Below are 17,886 nucleotides of genomic sequence, written 5' to 3' on the forward strand. Positions count from 1 at the left end.
TTGCTGATAATGGGCCTATGTAGATATTCCATTAACAATCTGCCGTTTCCAGCTACAATAGTCATTTACAATATTAACAGTGTCTACTCTGTATATGATCACTGATCAAAGTGACTCCAAACTTTTGAAGGTAGTGTACGAACTCTAAATTGGGAACAATTGACCTCACATGTGGCTCTTTTGTTTTCACATGTGAACCTTTCAGCTCAACATGTGGAAAAAGCTATTTTAATTGTAAAAATTGAATTTCACATGTTACGTTTTTTTGTAAGGGAAGTAATGGAATGACATGGGTGTTTAAGGTAAGTGGTACGCTGTTCAGCTAAAACAGTGTAAAAATAATGAATCAGTGACAACATGATTACATTTGGTGTCCTCTGAGCTTTCTGCTGGACCACCAACTCTGCAGCATTCTCAGAAGTCCCGTACACACTCATTACCTATAATACGTCTCTGCACTTAGCAAAAGAGTGCCATTGCACTGTTATCTACTCAATCTGACTATTCTCGCATCATTGATTTCATTATTTCAACAATTGCGGGGGTTTTCTGTATAGTTTAATGTTGGTGAGGCATATTATTCTGTTTTCATGTTACTCCTGAATCACTATGATAAATATAATATTTGTTCTTGAGTGTATTATACAAAGCTGAGATTTACTGTCAACTCCAAAGTGTATGAATACATGTGAAATCAGTCATTGACACAGATATGGTGGCGTGGCAGGACGATTGGGTTGCCGTGAACCAAGAGGTTGAGGTTCAATAATAATTACTGTATAAATACATATACACAATGTAATCGTGTGTGTCAAAATGTGTTTAATACGTAACTTGAAAACACTGTGAGTATTTTGTGACTTTCCAGGGACATCCTAACAACTCATTTTTGTTTCCCAGGGATCACCTGTGAAATCTCACGTGAAATCTATGCACATGTGAGCATTTGAATCCACATGTGAAAGGTTATGTGATCAAATGGGAAAATCCACATGTGAAATATCCGCACGTGGAACTTTTCCAATGCCACGTTTTCACATGACATCCCATGTGAGATTTCTCATGTGAAATAAAATATGACATGTGCAAAAGATGTTGAAATTTCACATGTGAAATCATGTGTTTTTTTCAAAAAGGGCCCCACAGTGGAACACACTCAGGCACCGTAAAGCCACTCCACTGAGCACTTAGTCAACCATATCGATAAATCTCACCCAGAACACAGGTGTAGGTACAAAACTAAAAAAGGTTCTCAGTGAAACCAAACAAAGTCAGAGCGACATAGTATGTGCTTTATTACGGCACTTGATTCCTATGATATTTCTAACAAATTGTGTTCATTCTACACAAATGATGTGGTGTCCATTGCATAGTCACTTGCACTTCTAAGATGGGCATGATAGTCTATCTTCTGTTGTCTTTGTTACCATGGGGACTGAGGAGCTGGGTGTTCTTGTATCTATTGTGGGACTGGACCCATGACAAAGCTCAAACCCACAAGCAGCCTGTTAAGAGCCTGCCTGCCTGGGTTTAATGTGTGTGTGGTGGGTCGAGTGTTTAAAATACAAAATGTACAGATAAGTAAATATGTCTGACTCATCCGTAACCTCACACTAAGGTACGGAGCAACATAAAATGATTGATTAGTGTTGTGCACAGTAATATTGACTGCTTTTGGATGGAGAGACACCACGGTAGCTATAGACACTTGTTGGATTGACTATGTAGTACACCATGTGTTTGAATATACATGTGTGTGTATTGTATGTAATCTTTAGGTCTAGTGTTTTGCATGTTGAGTTTATTTATTTGATTTTCCACATTTTCTCACTACATTCCTCACTTCATTTTGCTCCTCAATTTATGCACCTTGGTTGGAGAGTTTGACAGCAAGGTAGCGTTCTTGTTCCTTTACCTTTCCTATCAGGGTAAAGAACGTGCCATTGAGAATTGGTGGTCTGATATATACTGTAGGCTTCTTATAGACGCCATCATGGCCCTAGCTCTTCATCTGTAACGTCCTAGTCGGATGTCGGGTGCAGCAGGACAGCAGGTGGGTGGTACTGGTCGGGAGATCCCTCCCACGTCTGTCTCTCCGCTGGCGCCGTCCCAAGAGGGTCTGGGTGTATCGACACCCCGCCAAGTGAAGAGTCAGGGTTTCACATTATTCGCGCCAAAGAGCAATTTGGTGTTCTCGGATTCTTTGAAGGGCAGAGACAGCAGTCGGGGTTTTCACCCTCAGATCCATGATTCCTATGGGTAGTGTATTTCTTAGTATCTTGATGTTCATTTATTGTAGACTTATAAGACTATTCACAGTATTTATTGAGGTTATTTGTCTAGTAAGACATTTATGGACAGCGAGGACATCTGTGGTTTATACTGTGCTTTTAGCAGTACAAAATTGACTGTATTTTTAGAAGACTATAGTTATGGACACTTGGTTCCTTAAATATCCATTTGTTGTTGTTTTTGTTTGTTGATTGTTTCAGATGATTATTTAGAGTACCCCTATTTAATTATGTGATACCCTTTAGGTGCCTAGATACCTGAAAAACTGTATTCTCTTGTCCTTTGTCCTAGTCTTCTCTCCCTCCGTCCTCCTTTCTGTGATTTCTCTTTAGGCATTTTTGGTGTGATGTACTCGTGAGAAAGTACACATATTGGATGGATGCACAATGATGTGTGGAGCAGGACTAAAATGAGCTAACAATTATTGTGTATTGTTGTATAACAATGGTACTTTACAGTGGTACTGTTCTAGCATCCTTACCTATGAGCTGAGGAGGACTTATAATGTTATGGGTTTAAAAGATTAGACGAAATTGTGTTGTTTACAAAAATTTATTCATACAAATTTCACAACACCGCTTTTTTTTAAACATTTATAGACTTAACCCTTGTGGATCGCCATTTTTTTTCTCTCATTATAATAGTACTCTCTAATATCAATTTTCTACACAATAAATATATATATATATATATTCTACGTTTAATCTTCACGTTTAGTAAGGCTGTTGGCGCTTTCAAAATGATACACATTATGGAAAGAGGGTAATCATGATGCTTGCAACTATCTACCACAAATCTCTAAGTCTAAGTGCTCTAAAAAATAAAAAAAAATCGTTCAAAGATATGATTGTGAGCAAGAGTGCTCGGAGACTACACCTAATGGCACTAAAGATCCAATCAAATGTCTGTGCAACACAAAAACAACAACCAAATGGTGAAATGTAAGCTGATGATTTGCAGCATTGTAGGGCTACTAAATAGCCATCTGTGATTCGTGGCGATTTTAAAGTCGAAGCAAGGCACCACAGCCGCAAGCTGCATTCTGCGTCACAAAGCCTGGAGGGGAATGCAGAATTAAAGAAAGATTGATTTCATACACACAGGCACAGATCGAAGAACTTTGCCCTACTGCTAAGTGTCACAAAGCTCAAACCTAACCTACAGTGTCTGTAGAATCTGCCTGGTGCACTAGCGGAGTTAGATCTCCTTGCAATTTAGGGAAGTGTGAATATGATGTCTTGGGGCCAGGAAATGGAAGTATACTGTACGGATTCTGATGCTACTATTTTTCGTGGTGTCGAAAAATGGGATGGCTAATACAGAAGAAGCGAACCCAATCATGCCTCTAGTGGGAAGAAGTGTCGCTTGTTCTGTCTATCTGTCACTGATGGGTACAAGTGAGATGATAGGCCAAGTTCTTCTAATGAGGTGTGGAAACCTTTGTCTGGTAAATTCCTTTCACTGCCAAAGATCACCCTGTTTTCTCTCGAATCGATTGGTCATGGACTCTCCTTCTTTCTGTGGCCTTCTTTCTCTTTGTCCTCCTCTCTCGCACCCACTATCCTCATTCCGCTCTCTTCCTCCCACTCGCCCTCTCGTACTTGGGTCTATCTAGCACTGAACAGGTTTTCTCTGTTACTCATCTTGTGATCACTAGAGTCAAGAAAAAAGAGGCAAGTAAACTGAGAAGCTAGTTTGGAATTGGTGGTGCTCAGAATAGTACAGGCACGGTGAAGTACGTTTAAGGCTTTGTCCAACTGTTGATAAGGTAGAAGTTTGACTGTGCTGTGCTTGGGCTGCCAGGATAGGTAAGGACTATTCAAAACAACAATCATTCAAGCATTGTTTTTGGCATATAATACATTGGAATGTAACAGAATCATGTCTCAAGTCCCATTGAGAAGAGACTAACAAGAAAACATGACGCGACACTTTCTAAAAGCTTCTCCCCTGCAGTACATTCATCTGAGCTTTCCCATACAGAAGACAGGGGTGAGACGTTCAATCAAACACTTTGTGCAGTAATGTTGGGGAGAGAACAAAAACAAAACAACATCCAGAAAAAACACATATGTATATACGTCAACCAGTGAGCAAAGAAAACCATCCAATTGCAGTAGTTTGCACAGATTTGGTGGCTAGTGCAATTACTTTAATCATGCGATCTAGCTTTACATCGGTTCACATGACAAGATAGGGGAAAGCACAGTAGACCAGGAAGGTGCAACACGTTTTCAAACCGCCTCTGAAATGTTCCTCGTGAAAAATAAAAAAAAATACATTGAAATTAAGTGAAGCCACATAAAAAGTACAATGTCAGTGGAAATGGTCTCGATTTTCTTATTGGACTTTCTTTTTGAGTCCGATGACCATTCAGGTTATTCTATGTTCACGATGCTTCTTATGTGGCGAGAAGAGACAAATGGAAAACCTTTAACAGCGTTCCAGGTTTTCAAGAGCTTTTCAAACACATGTATACCACTACAGAGGAACACAAGATAGATACTTTGCACAAAGTTCAAAAGTGTAAGCTCATTTTCTTTAACACTGAAGAAGAAGAACAGGAAGGAAAGTAAAAGCTCAAAAGCACTCTGGTCCTCATCTTACGAGGGTCACGGAGGTCATAGGGGTCATTCTAACAAGTATTCCACTTTAGTATTTGAATTACTGCCATATATAAGGATTCTAGAGCCTGTGGGGTCATGTCTGTTTTGGCCTTAAATAAATAATTGATTTATAATACTGTTTAGCAGTCACATTATTATCCTACAGCCTCCAATATGATATTTGTGGGGAATTTTAAAGGATTTACAGTACACATTCAATGTGTAAAACACATCTATGCATCTATGTTCACGTTCATACGTATACTGCATGCAGTATAGGTGTGAATATAGATACAGTTGTACAGTACCTCTAGAGAGACAGGAACACAAATGAGAAAAGAAGAAGATTGGGTTGTATATAGTATCTGGAGTGTAAGATCACAGGGTAAGGTGAGAAAGAGAGGGAGGGACAAGAGACATCCCTCAAGACAAGGCCTCGGGAAAGAGCCTGGAACTCACCGGAAATTCGGGAGAGAACTGTTTCAGCCAGTCTCCCAAAATAGCCTCAAACTCATCCCCATCCGGTAGGGCATCAAAGTCTATGTCTTGTAGAATATGGTGAAAACCTAAGTCTTCAGGGCTGTTGTAAATAAAGACACTAAGCTCTTAATTTCAGTTGCCACAAAGTAACATTCAATACATTGATTGTCTTTTAAACTATTTATTTCCGTCGTATTCATATCTAGATTTAAATGTTTAAAAGACAGGGTAAAGAGCATATTGTTCATGTGCACATCATTTCATCTTCTTTTCTATGTAGGTCTAAAAATAAATAAATATAGGCTATATTTAGGTTGAACAAAAGGATTGGTCCACAAAGTAGATCTGTGCGTTCTCAAGTGCTTAAGTACAAAAGAAAAACAATATTATTATCAAAATATTAATTTTAATGGCTTTACTTCATACATAAATACATGTTTAAAGAACACAAGAGCGATCCACCGATTGTTCCGTTTTCTCAAAATGACTTGATCTGGGCTGTACACACATGGTAGTTTAGCAACGCTACAAATACGCTAGCCGGCGTCCTTTGCTTCTATATCTCTGTCTATACCTTTTCCCAAGGACTGCCGCCAGGTATTTCTTGACTGCCATTTGCTTTCGGTAGCGGCTGTAGCTGTCTGTGAAGATCCCATCCGAGTGTCGCTTTGACAGAGGCTCAGAGTCGTCTTCCATGGTGCTCCCTCCACTAAGAAAGGGGGAGAGCAGGATAGTTTTCACTGTTAGGAGACGCCTACCCTGCCTCGGAATGTAGCCCATAGACTGCACTGCACAGCTCTAAATTTTATATTTTCTCATCTCTTCAACTTTTAAATCAATCATCCCAAATTGATTTTTATTTTGATATCATCATGGTTAGGCTGGCTGGTCGAGGATGTAGGGAATAATTGAAGCCTACATTTATCTTCAACCCTTGGGACTAACCCCCTACCACCATCAATTATTAATAATGAAAATGAAATGTATTCATCCACGTGGATCCTGGGCTTTGCTACTTAAAGGGACAATATCAGCACTGAGATCCACCGATTCGATCTAAATCATGCCGCACCCGGAATTGCGCTGTCGAAGATTTGATCAAGGGAACCTACTCTGTACCCGAAGGCGTCAAATTCAAGTCGGAAGAACACACACATAGACACACGGGACAATTTGACGAAACATAGAATGAATAGTGAGTATTCGGAAAATCTGAGTTAGAAGAAAAACGAACACCAAAAAATAACTAAGATCACAAAATAAGAGACGACAACTAAGAAGATGTCCTTACCCTACACGCTTTGCCATCAGAGAATGGAGATATTTTCTTGCTGATAACTGACCCAGCGCTTTCCTGTAGGCTTTATTAAACATTCCGTCTGCATGCCTTTCCGTTCTGGGATGATAAAACGCCAAACAATAAATGATCACACGCAAAGTGGCAACATACTGTATTTAGCCTAGCAAATCCATCGCGTCATATGGTCTGCTTTCCAAAATGTGAGCTGAAATAGTGGACAATGCTATTCTGGTGAATTGTATGACTTTGGAAATGGCCGGTTCATATTAAAAGTGTCTCGTTCTGTTTTAGTTCGCTTACTAAATATAGGCTTCTAACTTGATTCTATAGCCTACAGAGCTTCCCGATTAGCTTCGTTTGAATACCAGGCTACCAACCATAGTCTATCTTGTTGCAATGAAAATGTGGGAAGTTTGTTATTTGAAAGGATAATTTTTTTCCCTAGGTATTTCCATCATACGATTAAATAACAAAATGTGATTATTGACGGTACAGTACATTAACTAACATAAAACATATAACATAGATGAACATGAACACGAGCCCCATAATGAAATGACTAGCATGAATGTCAACGACATAAAAAAAATAATAGGTTGAGTGTAGTTACAATGATAATCACCTTTTCTCCGGTGGGTAGTATAAAGTGTACACGTCGTCCGCCACAGATGGGGGACTTCTTATAGCAATTTGATCACTGTCAAAAGCCAAGTCCGGTAACGAATTTCCATTCTCGTCATAAACCTCATTTTCAAGTCTGAAATCGGAAATGCATTTGAATATTATATGCTTTTTGATATAGGATTAATCATGTATAATCATGATTAAACCAATTTTGAAAATAAACACCGAAATAAATTACTTGCATTTAAGATTGTCTAGGCTATATTCCATGTTAAGAAATTATAGTTATTACAAAATATTTGATAGGCCTACAATAGCCATAATATATCTGCTTAAATGTGTAATAATTGTAATTGCTTTTGGTCATTCCTAAGTAAGCTACAACATCTTACATAAAAACATTAGTGGAACCATAGGCTATATTTCCCAAAAGGCAACCAAACTCATCCACATCGGAAATGGGGGAGAAAAAAACATGTTTAATATAAAATAATTTTCATTGTGAATTAAATTACACCATAACCAGATCTCAAAAACTAAATTAAAATTCATTGTTGTGATTAAAAAAAAATAATAATGCAGATTGTGTCTGCTTAGTTAAGAGGATACAAAATAAATCGATCTTGTTATTCTATGAATTAGTGGCTTCCACGTTTGCCTCACGCCTCAGCAAATTACCCCTCTCTGTCATTCCCACGGGACGCGTATAAACGCAGAGATAGAGTTCCGTATCAGACGCTTGATCTACCAGTAGCTGGTAATATGCTATATTCCACTGCTATGATTCCAGGCGCTCTAAAGCCCCTCATAGCAAAACATTGCAGCATATTCAAACTCAAAATAAAACACATATACCAGTATCTTTCAATGTATAGCATATATTTGTATACCCAAATTGACAAAATGCTCTGCAGGGGAAAACGGTGTATTCATTTAGGTATTTTCTATTTTCTTTTTTCTCCACACATTGATTTAACGAACAAAAATTGTATAGCAATAAATGACATAGGTCTAGACCTATGTGGTTGCAGTAGGCTAGATCTAATACATAACTACTGTCCTCGGCAGCAGAAACAATGCGTTTTCCAATGTTCATTTTACATGCAGAGACGCTCAGTTGAAGGAGAAGTGTTCAGGTACCTACCTAAGGTTAGGATAGCTTAGCCCGAGAGGTGAGCAGTGGATGCTGTAGTGCATTATGATTCCATAGATGAGTAAGGCTAAAGTCGCTTTACTAGACATTGTCCTGCTGAGAAAGAAATGATCACAAAGTTAGACGTGCGAAAGCTATCTAGCATTTTCAAAGTCAGAGTGAGGAAAAACGAAATTAATGCATTTTTTTAATGGATAGGGTTTTCTTATATTTTGGAGAACAATAGCTTCCAAAAATTATCCAAACTCCCCATCTATTCATCACTTACTGCTTGCGAGTGCAACAGTGCCTCGACGCACCTCAAGTGTGTTGCCCCAAACATTCTAAAATGCCAATTATGACCTCCAAACATTACCTCTAAACCTTCTAAAGTACTATAGCCTGTTGCTGTATTCTCGTTTGTGTGTGTAAAAGTTCAGAAAGCATCACGTACCTATTGCCGTGTGGAGAGAGAAGCTGGATGTGATCCGGTTGCGACTGCGACTGGGAGAGTGAGATAATCTCTCTCTCTCCCTTTCTCTCCTTCCCTTTCTCTCTCTTCTTGCTTCGTCTGTAAAGCGTCTCTGCCGCCTCCTGATGCTCCTTTAATGTGTACAACCCTCCGTGCGCTCACACATAAAACGCGATTATCGGATCTCTGTATGCACACAACCCCGGGAGAAAGAGCCCACACGTTTGTCTTCACAGAGGAAACTTTTTGTTGTGAAGACCTGCTTGCCTCGGCTTTTTTTTATTCCTGAATCCAACAGCATGCCTTTTTCACTGCTCACCCTAGGGGATACTATCTACGTCATTGCCCCCATCCTCTCGGAATGTAACACTGTAGTACTTTTCCTTCCCCGTCAATGAGATGGCCCGAGTCATAAAGTGCATATGCATGTTTAGTTCAACCACGTAATTGTGGGACAATGCATGAACGCTAATATTTGTCAGCGTGACATACATAAGCCGTAAGTCAAGTGAGGTCATTGTGCGTGGTTAATTTCAAAACCTCACCCAAATGACTAAAGTAAAATCGGCCGCGTCAAACTTAAAACCAACTTGACCAATCTTTCAATTATGCCCATATATTGTGAACATGATCAAGGTCGCGTGCTTGCTTTGTGCCCCATCGCCCTTAGCGCACGACAGGAAATAGAGTGAGAGATGTCCAGTACTCAGGTGCTGAAACCCTGGGACTGGTGGCAATGGTTGTATCGGCGCGTTTTAGCAAGACAGCGTGAAAGGCATGCGGAGCTTGTTCCACAGAAACATTTGATTTGAAACAAAAAAAAACAATAGTTAAATTCTGACTGCTGAATGTTATCCTAAAATGTTTTAGGACTTCATAGCCGCCATGCATTCAATGCATTGTGTACAACATATAGACAAAGTATGTGGACACCCCTTCAAATGAATGGATTCGGCTATTTCAGCCACACCCGTTGCTGACAGGTGTACAAAATCGAGCACACCGCCATGCAATCTCCACAGATAAACATTGGCAGTAGAATGGCCTTACTGAAGAGCTCAGTGACTTTCAACGTGGCACCGTCATAGCATGCCACTTTTCCAACAAGTCGGTTGGTCAAATTTCTGCCCGTGCTAGAGCTGCCCTGGTAAACTATAAGTGCTATCATTGTGAAGTGGAAGCATCTAGCAGCAACAACGGCCAACAGGACCGCCGAGTGCTGAAGCGGGTAGCGAGTAAAAATCGTCTGTCCTCGGGTGCAACACTCACTACCAAATTCCAAACTGCCTCTGGAAGCAATGTCAGCACAAGAACTGTTCCCCGGGAGCTTCATGAAATGGGTTTCCATGGCCGAGCAGCAGCACACAAGCTTAAGATCACCATGCGCAATGTCAAGCGTTGGCTGGACTGGTGTAAAGCACGCCGCCATGGGACTCTGGAGCAGTGGAAAGGCGCTCTTTGGAGTGATGAATCACGCTTCACCATCTTGCAGTCCGCCGGACAAATCTGGATTTGGCGGATGCCAAAAAAACGCTACCTGCCCCAAAGCATTTTGCCAACTGTAAAGTTTGGTGGATGAGGAATAATGGTCTGGGGCTGTTTTTCATGGTTCGGGCTAGTCCCCTTAGTTCTATTGAAGGGAAATCTTAATGCTACAGCATACAATGACATTCTAGATGATTCTGTGCTTCCAACTTTGTGGCAACTGTTTGGGGAAGGCCCTTTCCTGTTTCAGCATGACAATGCCCCCTTGCACAAATCGAGGTGCATACAGAAATGGTTTGTGGAGATCAGTGCCGAAGAACTTGACTGGCCTGCACAAATCCCTGATCTCAACCCCATCGAACACCTTTGGGATGAATTGGAATGCCGACTGCGAGCCAGGCCTATCTCCCAAAATCAGTGCCCGACCTCACTAATGATCTTGTGGCTGAATGGAAGCAAGTCCCTGCAGCAATGTTCCAACATCTAGTGGAAAGACTTCTCAGAAGAGAGAAGGCTGTTATAGCAGCAAAGAGGGGACCCAACTCCATATTAATGCCAATGATTTTGGAATGAGATGTTGGACGAGAAGGTGTCTTCATACATTTTGTCATGTACTGTACCATTGGCTTTTATCTGTTATGCACATGCTCAAACGATAGAGTTGCTCAATAAGCCATAGAAGCGTATGACGTTTCTTTAAAAATGCATCCTGTACAACTGCCTCAAATTATGACTCAACGATACAAGATGTACTTTCTTGTAATAGTGATCTTTTCCAGAGATACACAAAAATTACATTCTATGACAAATGATCATGTTGTATGCAGGTTTTCAATATTATAGATAGGGGTTGAATGGAATTTTATAATGGGAAATAGGAATCAGTGGAAATGATCATGGAGTAGCAAAATACCTTGTTTTATACAAAATCCCAAATGAACCCCTGAAATGACAAATATATAAACTTGAAAAATATATATAAATTGTCGTTTGTCAACCTGTTAAACTACTTTTCCATTGGGACATTTTCAAGTGTCTTTGACACTTGACCATCATTCATGAATGACCATTGCCTGTAAGTCTATTTCACGTGCATGTCTGGATCATGTGTGGAATCTTTGGTGAATTATTCAGACCCCAGCTCTGACGTCATGTGATGAACATTCCCCCAAACTCATGTACTTTTTGTCTTTTTCAATGCGGGGATGATACGAAAAATTGCTCAGAAAAACGCCCCTTACATGAAGTGGTCGCTCCATGTGCTGAGCGAGCACTGCAGCCAAGTGGTGATATGGAGTAAGTGCATCAGGATGAGAATGGAAGATCAGGAACCATCCAATTTTGCAAACAGGATGAAATACTGACGATATAGACGACAGTACATTTTCAGTTAGATGATATTCATGACTATTCCAGACAGGTTGCCCTATGAATTCAATGTGTTAACAATTAAGTATAACTATTCATAATAATTCAATGTACATAGACTATTTTGAACCACCGGAAGGGAATAGAAATATAGATAAATAGAATAGAATAGAGTAACTTTATTTTTCCCAGAAGGAACTTTAGGTGTGGCAAGTCAGACAAGATAAAGATATATATTAAAGCAACATTTACACATGACAGATTCAAATGATATAGGAGGCATGGTACAAGATAAACATAAGTCACAAACAAATCTATCACAAGCTAATACTATGGCTAAAGTTCCTGATTACATGGCGACTGTAAACCTACCATAGCCATGACTACTGAGAATACCTTTTTTTATCAAAAAGATATCAATCGCCAAAATATTGTCCCATTTTGGACCCGGTGATATCTAATAACAAGAACACAATCAATAACCAACCCATCATCATTTCCAAAGTGCAGGATGTGATGTCTGTCAGGAAGATTGATAAGGTTATTTATATCCCATAATTTCTGAGTCATGCCATAAAGTGTTTACACAGAGTGCTTCAGCTACTTCCTGTCATAATATGTGGCCACTCTGAAACCAACCCTTTCCCAGTTTGTTGACAAAGGTTTACTGTAAGTGGCTCTGGATAAGAGATTCTGCTAAAATGACCAAAATGTTAATGTGAATATTTGTTCGCAATATCCACCAAATCGTTAAGTGAAGCTAATGAACATTAGAGCCATTCCCAGCTGAAAGCGCTAATTGAGGCTGCAGCTGGCTGTTGCAACCACATAAGCTTTTACTGCAACCAAGAACAAGACCTGACCACAATCTAGAAAACTTTGGATAAAACATTTGGATGATGTCAGCTTCAGATGAGTTTGACGACATTTTCTCTCTTTTGTGTACAACAAATACAGTGTTGCGTTTTTAAAATGGCATACCCCTCACCAAAATATATCCTCTTTCCAGTCTCAGTGTAACTGACTCATAGAGTTTCACAGAGTGACTCAGATTTACTCAGGCCTTCTGATAGGATCAGAGTTTATACAGCCCTTCATGACATCCATACCTCATACAAACTCCTTCTGTCCTTTGTGTGTCGTGTGATATTGGCTACAGAACTCATCATTGGCCCTTCACAATAACCCCCCACTAGATCCCCATGTCCACTGTTTGACTGAGTGGGTACACAAACATTCCGTCTGCTCAATCTCAATCTGTTAATGACTTTACGACCCACATCCAGGATTAGGATAAATTAAACCAGGCTATAGGGCATCTCTTATCATATTGAGTGAGCAACCAGAGGTGACTGAAAAGGCACATTGGACTCACCTGTAATAAGAACCACTTTCTGTTGACAATACTAATGACTCATTTATATAGGGTTGACAGGTACAATCTTTTATTTTGCAGTGGGCAAATATCTATCTCACTAGGGTTTGTGTGTGTGTGTGTAATTTAGGCATGCGTTTCTTACAGCAGTGGGCTTTAATTCGATTTTGATTAAGAAATGTTTCTCGATTTCTTATTATTGAAATGATCAAATAAAGCTTCAAAACGTTTTCCACGGATGGACTATAGTGGTTTGATTGGTTTTAATGAAATATCAAAAATAAAAAAATGATATCAAAACAGAACACTCACCAATGACAAAACATTTGCATTAAAGTCAAAGCAAAAAACATAAACGACGAATATATTCTAAAGCAACATTTAAATGAATTGTTCATTGCCATATGTTATGACAAACCCATACTTGTTGCAAGCCCCTCAAATATCTGACATTGTGACATTAAATAATATACTCCACAGAAATGCTACTCCACCACTATTAACAGTAATGACCGTCTAATGGTGCGTCTCATACAGCGGAACATCCCACTTACAGTTCATTTCATAATTCATTTTAGTCATTTAGCAGATGGTCTAGAGAGCAGTTAACAGTTAGGCTAATGGTTCTTAGGGTCGACAGACCGGAAATACAGACATGACATGCAAAACATTTAAAGAGTTGGTCAACATTTTTTAAAAATGTTATTATTATTTAGGCTTAGGTTTAGGTTTACTTGAACATATTGGTACATATGCAGAAACATTCATACAATGGATATGATCAGCCTAACTATATGGACAGCGAATCATCAATAAATTATTACTCATAAACAACAAATTAGCATACCGCCAAATCAATAAATATGCATATCAATGTCTTTAGTGAGTGTCTTTAGAGAGTGCCATTTGCATACTTCGAGAGGTTCTTGCCAAGAAAGATGTCTGATGTCTTGTAGTGTGGCTTGTTGCAATGACATCCTCAGATCATACTGCCTCTGTGTAGGGGGTTAGGAACTTGTGCGGTGGACCTGGGGTCATGCAGGAGCACTTTAAAAGACTCGACTGTGGCTTCATCTCGTCTGCTCTCCGAAGATGGGAGCGAGTTGTAGAGTGCCAACGATGCGGCAGCATCGTCTCTGAATGCCTTCTAAGTCCTTAGAGAGACACTTTGGAAGGCCGGCCCACACTGGCGAGTCATACGCCATGATTTGTCCAATGAAGGCCAGGTATACCTACAGTAGGACTTCGGTAGGGAGGCCAGCTCGTCTTGCCAGCTCGTCTTGCTACACTTAGTTCCTCGGGTTTCACCTTTTTTAGGATATGCCTGATGTGCTCTTCCAAGGACAAGTCAGCTGACACCAATACGCCAAGCAGGTGCACGGTCTCCACGCGCTCAAATGGGTGGCCATTTACAGCACCCGCTGGTGGAGAGGCCTTGTCAGTCGCCCTAAAGCTGATAACCATATCCTTGGTTTTCTTTTTCGTTCACATACAGTACAGGCAGTTGCTTTTTACCCACTCAGCCACTACATTGACGGCTGCTTGTGTTTGGCCAGGTAGTTTGCCAGGAAGCAACTCTGTGGGTGTGAAGTCATTAGCATACTTGACAGGTTGGACGCTGCTTGGGAGGATGGAGTTTAGGGTGTTCATGCATAGCACAAACGGTGGGGGGGAGCATTCCACCTTGGGGAACCACAGCTGGACTGACTGTGAGTTAGAAAGGCATGTTCTCGATCTCACTGTCTGCTTGCTGTTGATAGTGAGCGGGACACGCCATGCTCTGCTAGAGTGAGGAGGAGCTGGCCATGGTCTATGGTGTCAAATGCTCTGAAAAAGTCTATAAAGGTTACATGGACATCCTGCTTTGGCACTTAGTTTGAGGCGTTGTGCCACTCCTGTAGGAGCTGAATACGAGCACTGTTGACCTGTTCTTCACAAAGTCATGTTGTGAAGACTTGATGACATGAGCCGTCTCCTTCTCCACTATGTCATGTAGCAACCTCAAAGATTTTTTCCCACGAGGAAAGAGATTTGCCTGTACTCTTGGCGGAAGGTAGGGTTGCTCTTCATAGGCACAGCACAGATTATATAGCATTTCCATTGAGAGGGGAAGTTCATCAATTTACAATATGGCACAGTACTGGTGCAAGCTCCTCGTGGTATGTTTTCAGGAACCAGGGAGGAATCTCTTCGGGGTGTGCAGACTTCTGCCCATTCAGACGCTTCAGCAGTGTTAATTTTCAACAAAAAGAATGACTAAAATATTTGTCTAACACCTATTTCTACGTGGCAATTGAAGAGACTATAACCGACGAATAAGACCCAGAAGAAACTAGAACTAAACGACTCTCTTACCTAACTAACCAGTCACAACCAGCCTTCTAGTTAGCTACCCTTCACCTGGTTAAGAAATACAAACTTCTTTACGAAATTAAAAACAATAGCAGTATTGTTTAACAGTGAAACCATTTTACAGTCATAAAGCATATCGCGGGCTGTTCTAAAACTAGGCTACTTGCAAATGGGACCATTAACCATTTGTTTAGGCTGTATGTTTTTTCAGTCATGATCCCTCATTACCTAGCTATAGCTAACAACCTGGGGCACGTTCAGCAGGAAGCACCGTTTTGGTACGTTCTGATAGAAATATACTATATAGAACAAACATGCCTCACTGACATGTTGAATTAGCAATAATGTCAGCTCTGTTCATGAAATTTCTATCTGCGACGTTTGAGAACGTTTCGCAACTGAACGTGGCTCTGGTGACATTACCAGTAGCCAATATGCAAACATTTGATGGCACAGAAAGAAAGTAAAAGTGATAGCAAACTATTTATTGATTAAATTCCTCTTGGCACTACACTATAGCTGACTGGGTAAATAACTTATTTTGACTTAATGTAGGTCCAGTGACTTGAGCAATTGGACCAGGACTTGAGAACTGAGACTTGGACATGGACTACAGTCATAGGGACTCGTAACTCGACTTGCGACTCGACCATTGGTGACTCGGACTTGGACTCGGATTTGATCACAGGGAACTTGGGACTCTATTCCGACTCAAGGTTTTGTGACTTGACTATGTCACTGGGCGAAACAGTCATTAGTTCCTGTTCAAAGTCATTAGCAACCGTTCTACTATTGGACATCAATGTGGCTGTGGCGTCTGTTGAACATTGATAACAATGGCAATGACGCGACAGCGTGACGGAGGTGCAACCCATACTACTTTGTCAATACTTTGCGGCACCAGCTTGTGATTGTGCTACTCAATCTCTCTCTCTCTCACTCTCTCCGTGCTTGTGTGTCTGTTGGTTTTGTATATTGTGCATCTATGTAGGTTGAATTAGGAATTTACATGGCCAGATAATTCTTATATACAGTACCAGTCAAAAGTTTGAACACACCTACTCATTCAAGGGTTTTTCTTTATTTTTTACTATTTTCTACATTGTAGAATAATAGTGAAGACATCCAAACTATGAAATAACCCATATGGAATCATGTAGTAACCACAATAAGTGGTAAACAAATCAAAATATATTTAATATTCTTCAAAGTAGTCCACCTTTTCCTTGCTTTTATGCTAAATATATGGTGATAGGAGAAGGCTATGTATGTTTGTGCACATGGAAGTCAGTGATTTATGTCCACTATAGATTAATGATGCAAAACAAGTGGGACTAAAATGACCCACTGTTCTCGTCCTTTTGACAATAACTAGACTAAATCATTATTGAAATGACAAAAATGTGACTTCATTATATTTTAATCAAAATTCCGAAGACGAGACTAGATCTAAAAAAAAAGAGTGTTAAATTAACACTGCGCTTCAAACATTTTTTGATCTGGCCAATGCTGTATCTGGGGGGACAGAGGTTTGCCAGCACGTTGTCAATAGCCTCAATGTTACGATCGTACGGTCGTGCATGTTGTTACTGAGGAAAAGTGAGCACTGAGAATAACACATTCCCTCTGAGTATCCTCTTTGTCGAGGGCTGAAGGGTTTATATTTATTAAGGAGATAATTATATAGGGTTATATTCCTATAATAAGTGTAACAATTATTATAATTAACCATTGTTACACTGTATTTACAGTGTAGGCCACAGTTGAAGTCGGAAGTTCACATACACTTAGGTTGGATTCATTAAAACTCGTTTTTCAACCACTCCACAAATTTCTTGTTAACAAACTATAGTTTTGGCAAGTCGGTTAGGACATCTACTTTGTGCATAACACAAGTCATTTTTCAAACAATTGTTTACAGACAGATTATTTCACTTATAATGTATCACAATTCCAGTGGGTCAGAAGTTTGCATACACTAAGTTGACTGTGCCTTTATACAACTGGGAAAATTCCAGTAAACGTTGTCATGGCTTTAGAAGCTTCTTATAGGCTAATATACATAATTTGACTCAATTGGAGGTGTACCTGTGGATGTATTTCAAGGCTTACCTTCAAACTCAGTGCCTCTTTGCTTGACATCATGGGAAAATCAAAAAAAATCAGCCAAGACCTCAGAAAAAAAATTGTAGACCTCCACAAGTCTGGTTCATCCTTGGGAGCAATTTCCAAATGCCTGAAGGTACCACGTTTATCTGTACAAACAATAGCACGCAAGTATAAACACCATGGGACCACGTAGCCGTCATACCGCTCAGGAAGGAGACGCGTTCTGTCTCCTACAGATGAACGTACTTTGGTGCGAAAATTGCAAATCAATCCCAGAACAACAGCAACGGA

At 40.0% G+C, this 17,886-nt stretch overlaps 1 protein-coding gene across 4 annotated transcripts; it reads right to left on the minus strand.

Annotated features, from left to right (window-relative positions):
- Positions 1 to 2,825: 2,825 nt before the first annotated feature.
- On the minus strand, positions 2,826 to 8,974 carry LOC129822763 (glucagon family neuropeptides-like). Of its 4 annotated transcripts, XM_055881149.1 has the most exons (7): positions 8,889 to 8,973; positions 8,447 to 8,551; positions 7,301 to 7,435; positions 6,670 to 6,774; positions 5,953 to 6,087; positions 5,358 to 5,478; positions 3,258 to 3,348 (listed from the first exon to the last, which is right to left on the minus strand). In XM_055881149.1, exons 2-7 carry the CDS (start codon positions 8,542 to 8,544, stop codon positions 3,340 to 3,342), a joined length of 603 nt encoding a protein of 200 aa, XP_055737124.1. In that variant the 5' UTR covers positions 8,545 to 8,551; positions 8,889 to 8,973; the 3' UTR covers positions 3,258 to 3,339. The 4 variants fall into 4 exon arrangements, with proteins under 4 accessions (XP_055737122.1, XP_055737124.1, XP_055737123.1 ...); XM_055881147.1 differs by lacking the exon at positions 5,358 to 5,478 and having other exon boundaries at positions 2,826 to 3,348; positions 8,447 to 8,548; positions 8,889 to 8,974; XM_055881148.1 differs by lacking the exon at positions 3,258 to 3,348 and having other exon boundaries at positions 4,404 to 5,478.
- Positions 8,975 to 17,886: the final 8,912 nt, after the last annotated feature.

The sequence above is a fragment of the Salvelinus fontinalis genome, chromosome 25, assembly GCF_029448725.1.
Source record: "Salvelinus fontinalis isolate EN_2023a chromosome 25, ASM2944872v1, whole genome shotgun sequence".
NCBI lineage: Eukaryota > Metazoa > Chordata > Actinopteri > Salmoniformes > Salmonidae > Salvelinus > Salvelinus fontinalis.

Bases quoted from the DNA above. Each gene is read 5' to 3' on its own strand.
- LOC129822763 (XM_055881147.1), bottom strand. From the start codon at position 8,544: ATGTCTAGTAAAGCGACTTTAGCCTTACTCATCTATGGAATCATAATG. The intron at 7,436-8,446 runs GTAGGTACCTGA...TTCCGATTTCAG, and splicing joins CTAAGCTATCCTAACCTTAG to ACTTGAAAATGAGGTTTATG. The intron at 6,775-7,300 runs GTGATTATCATT...TTATCATCCCAG, and splicing joins TACTACCCACCGGAGAAAAG to AACGGAAAGGCATGCAGACG.